The sequence below is a fragment of the Pseudopipra pipra genome, chromosome 2 (genome assembly GCF_036250125.1).
Source record: "Pseudopipra pipra isolate bDixPip1 chromosome 2, bDixPip1.hap1, whole genome shotgun sequence".
Taxonomy (NCBI): Eukaryota; Metazoa; Chordata; class Aves; order Passeriformes; family Pipridae; genus Pseudopipra; species Pseudopipra pipra.
This window is the reverse complement of record NC_087550.1, coordinates 69077810-69093935: the sequence shown is the minus strand read 5'-3', so window position 1 is coordinate 69093935 and position 16126 is coordinate 69077810. Positions and strand designations below refer to the sequence as shown.

The 16126-nt window shown below is 33.8% G+C and overlaps 1 protein-coding gene across 18 annotated transcripts in view; it reads left to right on the top strand.

The window, feature by feature from the left end:
• MYCBP2 (MYC binding protein 2) overlaps nucleotides 1-16126 on the top strand; it is a 178923-nt gene that overhangs the window by 120005 nt on the left and 42792 nt on the right. For 7 of the 18 annotated variants that reach the window (XM_064645933.1, XM_064645945.1, XM_064645932.1 and 4 more), the window contains 5 exons: nucleotides 5547-5621; nucleotides 7696-7920; nucleotides 8835-8967; nucleotides 12316-12441; nucleotides 15788-15949. In XM_064645933.1, coding sequence (XP_064502003.1) covers nucleotides 5547-5621; nucleotides 7696-7920; nucleotides 8835-8967; nucleotides 12316-12441; nucleotides 15788-15949 — 721 coding nt within the window. The remainder of the gene's footprint in view (nucleotides 1-5546; nucleotides 5622-7695; nucleotides 7921-8834; nucleotides 8968-12315; nucleotides 12442-15787; nucleotides 15950-16126) is intronic. The other 11 variants (XM_064645939.1, XM_064645936.1, XM_064645930.1 and 8 more) reach the window with 8 other exon arrangements.

Sequence of the window (16126 nt, the reverse complement as noted above, 5' to 3'; positions counted from 1 at the left end):
TTAAATGTTTTTGGAGTTTTGAGGGCTGTTATGTAATGAGGGTGGAGTGTAGAAAGGTACGAGGCTTATGTTGAAACCTCTCTTCCTAGACAAGAAACAGAAGTGCAAGGGCTGCTGTAATAAAAATAGAATAGTATTAGATTGTGGTCTGCACCAGGTGTTTCTAATGCTAGATTGCATTTTCTGTAAAGTGGTCCACTGGGGCCGTGATTTCAGAAGAGACTTGTAGCCTATAGTGAATTAGTATAATTGAGACTTTTTTAAAAAAAAACAAACCTCAAAAGTTCTTTAGGCTCTGGGTTTTCTGTGTATTTTTTGTGAGTTTTACACCTGAATCCTTAAGTTATCAATTTATTAGCTAGCCAGAGAATCCCATAGCTTTAAGACTGAGTAAAAAATTGAATTTATAGTAAGAGTAAGCGTAATTTATTTGAATAACTTTTATGGTGATCACCATCACTACAGTTCAAACGTTACAGCTTTTCTGGAAACAAGACACTTTTTTTTTTTTTAAATGCAAAGGACAGAAAGAGAAAACTGTATTAGCCAAACCAGTGTTTATTAGAAAATTTATGAAAGTGCAGGCCTTTCTGGCTCATCTGTTTTCATGCATTCCCCAGAGTGGGCAGTACCTTGGTTTCTTCTAGGCACAGTGTGAGAACCAGATCTAATTGTAAATACTGCTTTTTAGATTTGACCTTATATAAGGTATATATATAGGTCTTATATAAGGTAGCTGCTGTTGCAGTTGAAGATAGTTAACAAATGTTTCGTGAAATTAAATAAAGACTTCCAGCCAGTAATATCATCCTGTTGATGTTTTTCGGTTACAGAAGAACTGAGATATTCCCAGTTCCAGTGAAACTGGGCTATTTGCTAGTAGCCAAATCTGGAAATTCAGAAACCCCTGTGTCTGCAGCTTGTGTTCTGACACACACTGTTATATGATGTGAATAGGTCTTCTTACTATTCACCTTCTTGACTGTAAATTATTTGTTGATATATTTCTATTTGGAGATTTCTTTCAATAGAATTCTTGTTTGGAGGATTACTTTGTTAGTGCATATGGGAAGCATATTATTTTTGCACTCGGACGTCAGTCACTCAAATATGCCTGTTGTCACACTGCGTATCTAGTTTACTCTAGAATATATGAGAACATGGGTAAAAAATAAACTTTGCTTAAAATCTTGCCTGCATTTTTGTCTTAAAAAATTACTACAGTGTACTTTCATGAAATGTTAATATTTTTATGCAACAGTTGAATTTTAGCAGTTCACCCATGATAAAAGTGAATTCACATTGACTAAGTAATTAACTTCTGTAAGTCTGGATGGGTATTATATTCTGCTAGACTTTTTTTTAGTTGTTTGGGGTTTTTTTAGTTTAGTTATTTTTAATACATTTTTATGTGTTGAAGGGAACGCTTTTGAGCTCACCAGTTGTGTCTGTAGTTAGCAAGACCTTATTGGCTGGCATATTTTATATAGCTCTAACATTCACTTAGTTCCAGAGGAGAGCATATGCTGTGCTACTCTGAGAAAAGCCTGAAAGAAAATGGATGTGATAAATAACTGAACATTCAATCTTGATAATATAATCTTGAAGATTAAAATTTCATTTGAGTAAGTAGGTCAGGTACAATCAAATGTGAAAGACAGTATTCGAATTTCAAACATTTCACTCTCTACCTCTGTAAAGTTCAGATAAAATATTATCTCTTTCCTTAAACACTGCTATGAATTATTTTTTATACCATTCAATCTATTAAAAGCTGTTAGATTTGCTTAAGTTTCTTTTAAGTAACAATTACATCTTGAATAACACAAATCACGTGCTTTCTTAGCTTCTGATCAGTAAGCAACACTCAACAACAGCAACTCAGCAGCACTCAACTGTTCTAACAATGAAGGAATGTGCAAGAGATGTGTTTTAGCTAGTTTCAGATGGAAAGTGTCTTTGCACAGCTCTCATATTTTCAAATTTGATAAAAGTTGAAAATATTAAAAAAAAATTTTTTCTCTGAATTGTCCAAAAAAAGGGCTGTGTTTGTAAGTTGTCAGATTTCATCCGTACAGTCCTCTAGAGGTGAATGACTCACGTGGCAAAAGGTGTTCAATTAAATAATAAATGCTGAAAGTTCACTAGATAAAAATTGTGATACTGTCCGTATCTGCTCATCTTGTTCTCTTGATCTGCGTAACTGAATGAGCAGAATGTAATAAAAAAAATATATATGTTAACGTAGAAGATTTTTTTGAATGCAAACTGTTTGACCAGTAGTGGCTTAAGAATAATGCTAGAGAAAGTCTCTCGTGTGACTGGAAATACAAATGGAAGATCGATTGGCTGAATTAGTCATGGTATTCCCTGTTCAAATAGATGTCACATTACTCTTATTAGGCTCCATTTTTATTCAAGTCACAAGTGTGCAGACTTGTCAACTCCAATTACATTGCTCTGTCACATTTAAATATGCAGGCCTTTTATAATCATCCCTTAAGTAAATAAAATCTCTCACTATGTTTTGTAAAATATGTGAAAATGTATTTTTAAAAGAAAGTTTTAATTATTCTGTTTCATCACTGAATTGAACAGTAAACAAATAAAAAACAGTAGGTTTTTAGCAGTGTTAATTTTGGCCTCTTCTTGACATATATATTATACCTACATTTTATGTAGATTTATTGGCATTAACTAAATATTTCATGATAAAACAAACACTGGATGTTGTGAATTTCACAACTATACTGTTTCTGTGTATTTTTTCAGAACTATTATATTTAAAGATAAATGATTATAGGAAAACAGAGATCCATGGTAGTTACCAATGTTTTATTTATTTGAACATTGGTCATTTACCTTCTTAGAAAAATCTTCAGAGTCAATGCTCTTCTTTTATTGGTCTTGTCCTTTCACAAGGAACTGCTGTATAGCCTCTGATCTGAAATAGTGCATCCAATCCATTGTAGGTAATACAGTTATAAAACTGAATTTAATAGATTGTGATTCTGGATAAGCTGCTTCCATCTCTGGTAGTTATTTTTCCCGCTGTCTTATGGCATTCAGTTAACTGTTTTTGAAAAATACTTGTTAAGTTCCTTATGCTGACAGTTATGTATTCATGCTTACACATGGCACTTAGTGGAAAGGATATAAAAGGGTGCACACTGGGCAGAAGTAGACTTTTATCTTGGTTAAGCTCTGGAACTTGACTTTTAAAAAATCATATACTAAGGAGGTTTTTGTTACTTCATTTTAAATGTAAAACTTCATAATGTAACTGATGCCCAGTTACACATTATTACATTCCCCAACCACCGTAGGCAGTCAGGATTGAGAAACTGAAAGCTTTTCAAACTGTTATTGCAGTGGAAGAAGGAACCAAAACTAGTATGTAGGCTACAGTTTTTAATCCAGAACCTCAGAGAGCCAAATGTTCTGTGGAAATATTGAAGGACATTTGCAAGAGATTTCTACCATTGTTTTGAGCACAATGGAAGGCAATTGGAGAGTAAGACTATGTTGGGTAAAATGTCGAGATGGTTGTTTAAAATATAATACTGAGATTTTAAATGCTTCCTAATGGTCTGGGTTTTGGTATCAAAACAAAGTAATTTTTTAAGTGGGGTTTTTTGTTGTTTTTTTCTGAAACATTAAAGTTTATTGGAAGAAGTATGACTTCCTGAAATTAGTTTTAGTTCTTGGAATGGAAAGTTTGAAATGGGAAAAATAAACTAAATCTACAGATGGTAGCAGAAGGACTAAATATTAAGCTTTTCTGTCGTCGTTTCTAATCTATTCATCTAAACTGGTATACAGTGTTCTAATAGCCAGTAGATTCTCAAGTTCCTAGAGCAAAGGAGAGTTTCTAGTTTGATCTTTTTGGTGTTGCTAAGATGACACGGTCCCCCTTCGCTGCTGTTGGTTTCCCTTGTATGTTTTACACATAGAGGTTTATGATGTAGAAAAATAGGTCTTTGAAATTATTTAAATAATTTAGGTATGGATAGTCCATGTTTCCCTGTGCAGTAGAAGTCCCTCAGAAAATAGGAGATATGCTGCAAAGTAATACAATCAGTCAGTTTAAGTATGTTGGATGCCTATGAAGTACACTCTCATGTAAATGCAGACTTTTTTATAGTTGTCATAGTTTTATGTCAAATTGGTGAGCCTGTACTCTGCCAATATTCCAATCTAATACCCTCCTCACCTTCCCCAAAACATACCACTAGTGTATTGGTACCTCCTTCAATTTTGGCAAAAAGTACTCAATTCTGGAGAAATGCTGGTGTTTTGACAATTCTCCTTTTTTGTCAAAATGGCAAATCGTTTTTATTACTGAAACTTGATGTTTACAAAGAGTATATAGCTAGATAATTTGCTTCTATCATGAGATAAAAGCATGAATTTAGTTACTTTTAATATGTTTGTGTTTTTTCAAGGAATACAGATGAGGCATGCCAAGGGTGTTTTGTACTTGTTTCGGCTTGAAAGGATTCACTGCCTTAACTGCTGTTAAATTTTCATGTGACTACTGTCCAGGGATTTCACCTGGTTCCCTTATCAGGATGGGGATAGGAAATTAGATTTTGATACCTCTGTTCATGTAGATAAAATGGTTGCTTTGTCAAAGGGATTCCATCATAAATATGATTACTTGTACTGATGTATATATATTATTACTTCTTTCATTTGACAGGAACAGTGAAAATTTCTTTGAAATTAGTAGAAACCAGCTTATGGAGAAAAGATGGCTTCTTTTTCGTGTTTTCAGGATCAAAAAATGCTGTCCTCACGGTTCTGTGGGAGGAAAAAATACACAGAACAGCAGTGCTCATTTCTGTAGTGTGGGCAATTGGTTTTAAAATTAGTGGCCACTGTATTTGGTTGATGGTCATTCATAACAAACTAGTAAATGCATTGTACATTTTACAAAACCAAAGAAATCTTAGCAATTGTTCTCCGTATAGCACTGAAATTTTTGGCTCTGGTAAGGAGTACGATTTTGATGTGCAAACTGGTGAAATCTTTCTGTGCAAGTGAACTGCTTTCAGCAATGGTGAGCTTAGCCCTTCTGCATCTCTTTAGGTCTGACTTGGTGACTAAAATTCCGTGTGCGTTTGTCTTGCATTAGTTGAAATTATCTTTCAGAACTGCAGAGCGTCTTGCTAGAAAACTGCTTTGTGATGGGACCAACTACTGTTTCATTGTAACAGCAGTGTGGGATTTTTCTGTGCATGAAGTCTCAAGCTTTATAAGAAATGTCTGGCTCTTAATTTCTGTAAATGGCATGACACACTACATCCATTTTGAGCTTTTGACATACTAAACTGTTTCTGTTTAATGGATGATTTGCCATGGTGAGCAATGGACTCAGGTGACTTGATTAGGAGAACAAAACTTTCCCCTTTTGCAAAACATTCTACTAGTAAATTTACTTGTGTAGAAAGTTTGCATTATAATACCTTGAGCTTCTTCCTCCAGTATTTCTTTGTTCCCATTTCTTTGTTGATATGTCTTTTTTTTTAAACTTTGTTGCTCAGAATGTCTTTAATGCTAGCCAAGGAGTAAGGGATTTGGACTTTTTTTCATGGACTTCCAAAGCTTTACCCCCTAAGGTGAGTTAAATTACAGGAACAGTCACACTGTCTCTCATGTTTTCAGAATGCACCTTATGACTCAACTTTATACTAAATATTCTTTGAAGTCTGTTTTACTGCGAATTATTTTTACAGGAAGTAGCAGATTTGCATAGGGTGCTGTATCTGTGTCTCTTCCTTTAGGATGAGAAAAAAATACCAGGGCAGATTATCGAATTTTCATTAATTCATAAGTAGCACTCTCCATTTTTAATAAAACAGATTAGAAGTTCAGAGAGATAGCCTAGTAACGTAAGAAAGGCTTTAATTTTCTCTTAGTGCAGAATTTACTAGTAAATTTTTTTCTGTCTTTGAAGGCTTCACATGCTGTTGCAACATCTAATAGGATGATATTTGTATGAGTAAGGCCACAGATACTTAATAAATACTCCACCCATTCTTAAATGTTTTTAAAATTATGTAGTTATAGGAACAGCTTATGTTAAGTACAGTTAAGCTGTTTAACTACAGAAATGTTTGTCTGAATAGCAGTGCTGTAGTGATTTTGAGATCCATTTTTTTTTCATATTAACTTTATAATGAAGATGGCATTGTGTTGTACATTTTGTTTTAGAGATTTTAAAACTTGTTTGTCCACTGAATCTTTTTCCCCAGACTAGCAAACTTTATTATAGCAAGATCTAAACAATATTTAAACTTTTTTTTTCCTCGAAACAGTTAACCTCAGCTTGCATTAACTTGCTTTGTAAGTTACATATTTACATAAGAGTCATTTTTGTATAAAAGCTTCTTGAAAAAACCGCTGTATTAGTCTGGAGATAGTGCACAGACTTCATACCAAAAAAAAGGCGGAAAATAGTGATAGTTAAAGAGATCAGAGGAAATTGCATTGATTTGAAAGGAAGTAACAAGAGCAGAAGTTTGGTTTAAATCTGACAAAAGAAAGTATTCTTTTACATAGCAGGTAGTGAACTTGGACGGTGGTGTTACAGGAGATTGTTGAGGCAGAAAGTATCAGCATATTCAGAAGAAATTAAATTTATAGAAATCAGATTCATAAACACTAAAGAAAATAGGGTATGCCCTCTAACATTCATAATAAAGATGTTAAATGCTGTTGGTATGTAAAGGACAGACTACTAATAAAAACTTGTATTCTGCTTATAAAGAACATCTCCTGTTGCTGTTGCTGAACTCAGTATACTAAATTAGGTGACCCACTGGCTTCATCCAGGAGGACATTACATAGATCTTAACTTTCAGATGTTCCTTTGAAAGCACCTCTGACTTTCACTGTAAGCATAATAGAGCCCCCTTCTGCTTCTCACTTGCTTTCTTCTGATATAAATGCATTTTCTTTACTCCCATCCCTCATATTTTTCTTTACAGTAGCCTTTTTGTTAAGCTGTAGCTGGCTCAAAAATCAATGCTAATTTTTTTCTTCTTTTAGTAACTGCAACCTTTTCTTGGTAAGAAATTCAGAAAGCATGTTCTTATTTCAGATTTGGATATATATTTCATCGGTAATTAATATGAGATGAAATAATAATAATGCAGTAATATTTATATGAGCATTTACAGTCTATGGTATTGCTGTTACTCTTTGTTATAATTTTGCCTTAAAGTTAACAATATATTCTGAATGTGAAATCAAAAAGAGAAGCATTCCATATGGAGAGAGATAATATTCAAATTCCCTTTACCTAGCCCCAGACTTTCACAAAATTTCACAAATACAGAAGGAGGAATGAATGTGTATCCTGATAAATGTCAGTGTGGAATAAGGTTTAGTGAAAGCAGTTAGATTTAAAAAATTGTCTCCAAGGTTGGATATGAACTATTCCTTTTATGTAAATGGTTACATTTATACCACTTTTGCTTCAAGAGAGATATAGTGACTTTTCAATTAATGTGCAGTTTACTACTAGTTAGTTGTTTAGCATTGCACAGTAAAATTAGCAATGTAACTAGTATCTCTTTTAGCTTTGAAATTTACCTTTTTTAGTCTTGAAATATTTCTTATCTAAATAGTTCAAAAGTGGGATTAATAGGTTTTATTTTGTTCTGTTTTGCCTTTTTTTAAATTTCTCAGGAATCTAGGTCTAATGCTGATGATTTTTTCAAAGACCTAAATTCGCACTGTCCACAGGAAGCAGTGATGCAGGAACAAGATATGCCATTCCTTCGAGGTGGACCTGGAGTGTACAAGGTAGTGAAGACTGGCCCATCAGGTCACAACATAAGAAGCTGCCCTAACCTTAGAGGTATCCCAATTGGAATGTTAGTTCTGGGAAACAAAGTCAAGGCAGTGGGCGAGGTATGGATCCTTGTAGCTTCGGTTCATGTCTTCATAGATACCAGTATGTAACAGTAGTAAACACAACAAAAGAATCTGCCTCTGTACAGGTTTGCTTTTCCAATCCTCATGATAAATACTGACCTTTGAACTTGGTTTGTATTATAAGTACTAATGCAGTTATATCTTTTGCCTTTTTGCATTGATTGGAATAATGTTAAAATTGTACTGCAGTTAAATATGCTTGCTTATATGTTTCTGTTACAGTATTCCTTTACAAAATTATGTTTCTTGTTCTACCTTTTTGTCATATTCTTTGAAAGAATTTTGTTTCATTGAAAAAAAGTTTTCCTAGGACCTAACCATTTAACAAATTACTGTGTTTCTCTGTATTGATTGTATTAATTTATTCAGTTGCTGAACTGTTGTTACTGTTCTCGATTGTCCAGCTGTGGTGTTTTATGGTTAAGAAGGGCTTAAGGATGAAGTGTGTCATGCTATTTCCTAAATATAATGTCAGGAACAAAATTAATACTCATAAAAACTTTTCATATTTGACTTGGTATTATAATTCTACTGTTGCAGCCATCAATTAGAAGGTATATTTTGGTGACTATTTCCTCAAGTTTTTATTCAGGCTTATTTGGATGTTCTAAAATTGCTATTGGTTGGTGTTTTGCTCCTTCCGAATGTAAACAGGTCTATATTTTTGGAACAACTCCTAACTGTAAATTTACCATAAGTAGGTTTAGTACTTCAATCTGCCTCAGCCTGTGGCCTTAATTTAAGAAACTTTTTTTTTTTTTTTACATTTGCTTTGTAATACAACGATTGGAATGAGTGTGTTTTTCAGATGCTATAATAAGTTGCTGAATCATGCTACTGAATTATTTGAAAAGTCAATAAATTTTGCTTTTTTTATGTGTGTGCATCAGGTGACTAATTCAGAAGGTACATGGGTGCAAATGGATAAGAACAGCATGGTAGAGTTCTGTGAAAGTGATGAAGGCGAGGCATGGTCATTAGCTAGAGACAGAGGTGGAAACCAGTACCTCCGACACGAAGATGGCAAGTGGTTGTTTTGTTTTATTTTTTAAAATTAACTTAGAAAAAGTTAAGCAATCTAAATAGGAGAAATAAAGTAGGATCTGAGTTTTGAACAGGTATCATATTTATGCATTTTCATTTGAGTTATGTGTTACACAGTTGGTCTTGAAAGTTGTTTATAAACAGTCTTTAAATTTTTTTTGAAGGAACAGTTAAAAATATTTTCCCCATGTTTTCCTCTGTACCAGTTATGGTTACAGGCCATAAGTTCCGTCTTTTTAGCTATGGGGATAATTTTTAAATAAGTAATTGTTCTTTTTGTAGTTTTTTTTGGTCTTCTTTGTGTCTCTTGAAAAGCAGAGCAGAATGAATTCTGATCCTGTTAAGTTTGTTAATTTTGTCACACGGCATCCTGTTAAAAACCTGTTAATATGTTTTTTAACACTGTATTTGAAATTAACATCAAATTAGTTAATTACTCAAGTTAGCAAAGTATGATTGCATTCTCTTATAATGCATAATTTCTCTCCTGGCAATTCATGTTCAGATCGGGTAAGACCTAGAAATAATTAAAAAAAAAACATAAACACAAAAATTTTTATTGCCTTCCTCCTGCTCAGTCATCCTTCTTGTTGATCTCCCTCCAAACAGACTGTCATTACTGATCTAAAATATCTTTTATTCACCCTAAATGCTTCATATGAATACCTTAAGGTATTCTGAAATTGTTATTTCCTTAACAGATAGACTCAGCCCATCTGCATGAGTTCTGCTGTGCAAGATTGTGGCCAGTGCATATATTTCTTAAAAAAATGAAAGAGGGAGTGATCTGTCAGTGTTTATACTTCTGGATAAGATCATCTATCCAGAATCTGACATTGCAGATTCAGCTGGATCAGGTTGCTCAGGGCTTTGTGTACTCAACTTCTAGCTAACTCCAGCCTCTCTGAACATTTGTACAAATACTGGCTCACCTTCATGGTGAAAAATATTCTTAATACCTAATCACAGTTTCCCATGCTGCAACTTCTGTTCATTGTCTTTTGTCCTGTCACCGTGAACCTCTGAGATGAGTCTGGCTTCATCTTCCCTGAACCCTTGGATTAGATAGTCAAAGGGAGCAATAAGATCTCACCTTAGCTCTCTTTTTCTCAAACCCACATCTCAGCCTGTCTTTAGATGTTTTGTACTCTACTGCCCTGAATATCTTGGTGGTCTCTGCTGAACTCATTTCCGTCTGTCTTCTGATGGGGAGCCTGAAGCTGGGCACAGCACCCCAGCTGGTTCAGTGTGTCCCTCTTGTCTTCCCAAAGTCTAGTAAAAATTACTATGAATCTTCATTAGCATGATTTTGTTACAGGTGTTCTTAGAAACATTTAAGGTTCTTCCACGGATACTGTAATTTTGGTAGAGTTCCCTAGAGACTGGTTTGTTTCTACTCGCTCAAAGAGTTAATTTCTTCAAGATTTCTTTCTTTTAATCTATATTTCTCTGTTTTCTGCATAAATCTGGGCATTTTCAAATTATAATCTTCCCACTCCATTTACAGGATTTAATGTATCTGTTTTCCAAAAGATGTCTTTATGAAAAGCTTTGACCTCACAGCAGTCATATTCTGCTTGTGTTTTTATGTTCTTATTGTCAGCCTTTTACTTTTCATTATAACAGACTCTTTGCCCTTTTTGTGGTTTGGGTATTTGGTCCGGAAATTTATTTCACACATAGATGCTCTAATAATTATCATCACGTTACTATATTAAAGCAAATAGTTCCTTGCTAATACATATGTCTTTTCTGTAGGACGTTGTGGCTTCACTTTAAGGTATAAAACATTCTGCAAAGAAGAGAAATAATGAAAAGTTTTTCATAAAATATATAAGTATTTATGTAATGCTTAGAACGCTATCTTTTTTTCAAGTCATAGCTTTTGTGCTTACAGTTATGTCTGATAATGTCAATGTTTTACTCTTTTCTAGATGAGTTTGTTTTTATAAGTAGGGTGAAGATAGATACATCTAGCTAAAGCAGTTTAAGCAGTTATCAGTTCAATTACTAAAATATTTTAACCTGTTTTATGTTCCTAGTACTGGAGGTTACTTTAAACTGATTGTTTTTATTTGCCATGAAATTATTTAGAAATACTTTGTCATCAGTTTCAATGCTTTTGCCAGAGGGAAATAATTAGGATTTGGAGGAGCTCCAGCTAGATTTGCAACTGTCTATATTTTTATCCATAAATAATACCATCTTTCAGATTATGTTCATATTTTCATTATTTTAAAAAATTATAATTTAACTCCCATAAAGAAGTAGAATTTTTGTCAGAGACAAAGCAGAAGTCATACTGAATCCCTAGGTCCATAGGCAAGTATCCAGTTAAAACACTACAGCAAGATCTAGAGTTGCCTCAGAGAAAGTTCTAGATCCTTTCTTTTATAAGCCAACTTTAAATTTCTAACTTTCTCCCTGTTATTTTTTTTTTTTTTTAGTTTAAATATGTGTGTTATGTAACAGTTTGTACTGTGAAATGCAGTTTGGACCTGAAGTGCAATTTTTAAAAAATTCCTTTTAGAAGACTTGTGATTTTTTTTTTTTAATAAATCCACATTAATTTTAGTACATTTACAAGAAAAAAAGTTGTTCAAAGTGCCTGCTTGAGCTTTTAAACCTGTACTTCGGATATTTCTTCTGAATGCTTTCTTATATATTATCACTTGGAATTATATTTCTGACCACATAAAGTCAGTAATTTCTCCCTATGTCTAAACAGTCAAGTGGATTCTATCTTGTTTATTTTGGCTGGATGTTATTAAGAATATTATGAAAGGCTCCGGGTTGGTTTTGGTTGGGGGTTTCTGTAGTGTCATACAGAAAGCAAAATTGTAGTACTCATTTAGAGATATGAATAAATGTCAGGAAAAAATGTCTTATGTCTCGTGAACTATTAGGGCATACCCAGGATTAAAGATTTATTGGCTCAGAGTTTGCGACTGAAAACTATCCCTTCTTCACTTTGCTTTGTCAAATGAATTTAACAATTGCTGTCCAAAAGGTAAACGCTGAATGGTGTGATGTTACTGAAAAAAACAAAGTGTCAAGCTAGTTCCTAAGTGGCAGATAATGGCAAAGCTGGCGGCAACTCAGTCAAACATGAAAACAGTCTGTATGGTATTAAGTCCTCTGTCTTTATATTTTTAGAGCATGAGATCTAAAGAAGAGGTGTGCTTTTCTTTTTTTAAGAGAATTGAGTAGAGAGGAGGAGTGCTATGTGTGGAAAAAAATGTAACTCTTTTGCTTTGTGACTCATCTTTCCAGTGTAGATCAGTTACTAAGATGGTCTAATTCTGAAGAGGTGTGTTTTTTTTACAGAGCAAGTCCTCCTAGATCAAAATGTGCAGACTCCTCCCCCAAGTCCTTTTTCAATACAAGCTTTCAGTAAGGGGACAAGCTGTAGTAATGGACAAGGGTTTGATTATGGCCTTGGAAATAACAAAGGTATGTTTTTGCACTCATTCTTTAAAAAATTATGTTTTTCTTAACTTGGCTTTTATTTTTTATTACTCATTTCCTACTCTTTTAGGCACTACAGATGTTCTTCAAAAGACATAAACAGTAGTACAATGAATTGCAAGGTGTTTTTCAAAACATGTAGTTAATGTTAGAACTGCTTTTTTATCTGCTTTAATTCCACTTAATCTGAGTACTCTGTATAAAAAGGATCATCTAAGATTTGTAAGTTATAGTTGAGGCTTTCTATAGTGGTAGGCACAAAACTGTAATGCTCAAATGAAAAAGACATACTTTTAAAACAAAATAAGGAAATTATTTGATTTAGAAAGCATGTGTTTTTAAAAGGACAGAAACATTTGTCATCTGTCTTGACAATTTTTTAAGTGCATTTAATGGGTTGACAAGATAAAAGATACCATTTGCGATTTCTTGTAAAACTAAAAAAAAATTAGAAAACCAAAAAAAAAAAAAATAAATAAAAAAAAAAGTTGAAAAACTGAAGTTACCTTTCTGTCACATAGATACTAGTTACAAATGCTGGGAAATAAATAAAACCCTGTTAATTTTACTGGCATAAAATAATTGTTTCTTTTAATCATGGTTTATTTTGTTGGCAAGATCTAAAAATATATATATGTATATATATGTACATATATGAAAGCCATCACAGTAAACGCAGTCTGCATGCCTTTTGTTCATTTATTGATTAGGTCTAGAAAATTTAATAATACAGAAGGGACTTTTGTTGAGACAGGTGTCCTTGAGAAATATGCCTGAAACATGGAGCTTTGCTATTCTATTCCTATATCACTGTACTCTGTCCATGACACTTCAGATAGGGGCCTAAGGTGTGCTACATGTTTTTTAACATCAGCATATGCTCTTAGTGGTCTCCTAAATAAGGTAGTCTTAGTGGTCTCCTAAATAACTCAGGACTTATTTTAAAGGAGAGGCGATTAGGAAAGAAATTATTCCTAAATATTCTAGTCTATTAGTGTCACAACATGAAATAGTTTTATATCATTTCCCAATGCTTTATTGTGTAGAGTGCAGTCCGTACTTGGCCATGCATATAGGAAACTTTTTTTGGACTGAAAAGTTGAAGTGTTTTCCTTTTGTTTTATAAGGCCTTTTATACAGAACCGGTTTTCCCAGTTCAGCCATACTTATTTCAAACTAATGGTTGAATCACAAAAGTGGAAGGGTTCAAGATGTGAGGCAGTTAATTGTTTAATAGTGCAAATATTATCTATTCTTTTTTCTACAGAAGCATATTAGGAAAATAATTTTTCCTTCTGTGTTATCCAAAGATAAAATTTAGAAATCAATATGCTATATTAACAGGCATCTTGGTTTCTTGAAGACATTGTGATTCTCTTTACTATATCTTAAGCAGTTTCAAAGGCGTTTCTTTGGGATAATACAGTTACAGAACATTTGGAAGCTACTCCTGCCATTGGATTCCATACCATTTTACACACATTATTTTCTCAAGCTGTGATACTTCGTGTGAGTGAACAAATCAGCTAGATAACTTTATTCATTCTGTGTACTGTATTTCCTTCTGAATTGCCTAGGAGCGGAGAGTTGTTGGTAACTATATTGACAGAATAATATAATAACAGAAAAATAGAATTGACAGAATAATAGAGAAATAGAATTCTTTACCTGTATATGCAGGGGTTTTGTATTCTCAGGTATAAGAAGCTTTTGAGTTTTGTGGAAAATAAAACATGGAAGGCACAAGCATGATCTCATAGGAGAATTTCTGAATGAAACACTTCTTGTTTGTTAAAAGTACCTTCTGTAGTGATACTGTAGTTTCAATGAAAATTCAGTTGCCATCCATGAGTATTTCAAATTTCTGGTCAAATGTAGAGATGCCCATGTAATAGGTCTGTGTTTATAGTATTACCTGCAAGACCGAAGACCTGATTCCCACAATGATTGTTTGATTTAGCTATGCCTTCTCTCTGCAGTGCAGGCAAGTTTTTAATATTTCTCCTGAATCACCCTACCCACCTCCATATTTGATTATTGTGGGCAGATGACTTTCAACCTCTTCTCAGATGTTCTTTCCTTTAAAATAATTACTCATTTTAGGAAATAAGCGTGTTGTATTAATAATAGTGGTCTGTCAAACATGTAAATCATAGAATGGTTGGGGTTGGAAGGGACCTTAGAGATCATTTAGTTCCAACCCCCCTCCTGCTAGACCAGGCTGTTCAATCACTTATAGGTTTTTAAGGTAGGAATGATTGCTGCTAAAGTACAGATTCCAACATTTTTTAGGTATACTATTTTCAAAATAGCCAAATAAAATTGATTTATAGGAGTTCCTAGGTAATACAGGGTTTCATACACCCACTGGTTTTCTCTAACTCCATGAAAAGAAAATTAATCATCATCCAAAAATGTTCTCAATTCAGTGAGTTGTAAATTATATAGTAGCTGCTAAATTTTTTTTACTAGGTTTTTTTGAATGCTGTCAAAATGCTAGGAATTTGCAGAATAAAGTGACATGATTAAGATTTGCCTAAAGATGTTTCAAATGTGAGATTCTCTCAAAATCTTGGTTCCTCCCACCTCATATTACTAAGTATACTTCAAGTTATGACATGGTGTGGCCTTCTTACTGAGGCATCATGTATTTCTAATGCTTACATAGAGGTTTTTGAGAATTGGCATTCAAAATTAAAACTCTATTTTTAACATGCTAGTTTTCTGAAGGCCTTCATTTGTCTCACAACAAATGTATGTAGTTCTTCAGAAAACCAGTTCTAGTTCCTAAGTGATACTAATGGGTTTTTTAAATTATCTTTAATCTGATCTTGAAAAATAGCACAGCAGAATACTTAAAAGATATTTACAAAAATGAGCAAATATTTACCAAAGCCTTGGCACAGAAATACATTCGCCAAAGCCTAAGTACATGTTAGCTTTCCCTTCTCATCAGTTTTTCAAATCTCCTTCTGCATGTTCTGTTGCATGTGTGTGTTACTGTAAATGCTAGGAATTCCTGTTTTTTTCTTTGGCTGCTCTTCATTTTTTAGCAAGGTGAATATAAATCTCTATTTTGAAATGTTTTAAGTAATTGCACTAAAATATCCATGATCCCTAAAAACCCTGCTTGTACTTTTTAGTAATTTTATTGCCATGCATAGAGTGAGATTTTTATTTTTAGTTACAACCAGAGTAGTATGTGGCTAAATAAGATTTATGAGCTTTCTCTGTTATCATCATTTAAACTTTAATTGAGCACCATTTTACTGTGCCTTTCTGGAGAATGACAGGTAACAGGTTGTAGTTTTGACTGTTTTGCCCACTACAGGTGACCAACTGAGTGCCATACTGAATTCCATTCAGTCACGGCCAAATCTCCCAGCTCCTTCCATCTTTGATCAAGCTGCAAAACCTCCCTCTTCCCTAGTCCACAGTCCATTTGTGTTCGGACAGCCCCTTTCCTTCCAGCAGCCTCAGCCACAGCTTCAGAGTAAGTTTGTCAGCCTTACCTGCCTCATCAGTCCATTTCTGCAGCTTTGACATTGCTGTTCTCAGTTGCTTACCAGCTACTGATCATCCCTCAGTGCACCTTTCTGGTTTTGTTTTTTTACGTTTTCCATGATTCAGAAGCATGTGAGGTAATGCTCCTAAAGAAGTATACTTGTTC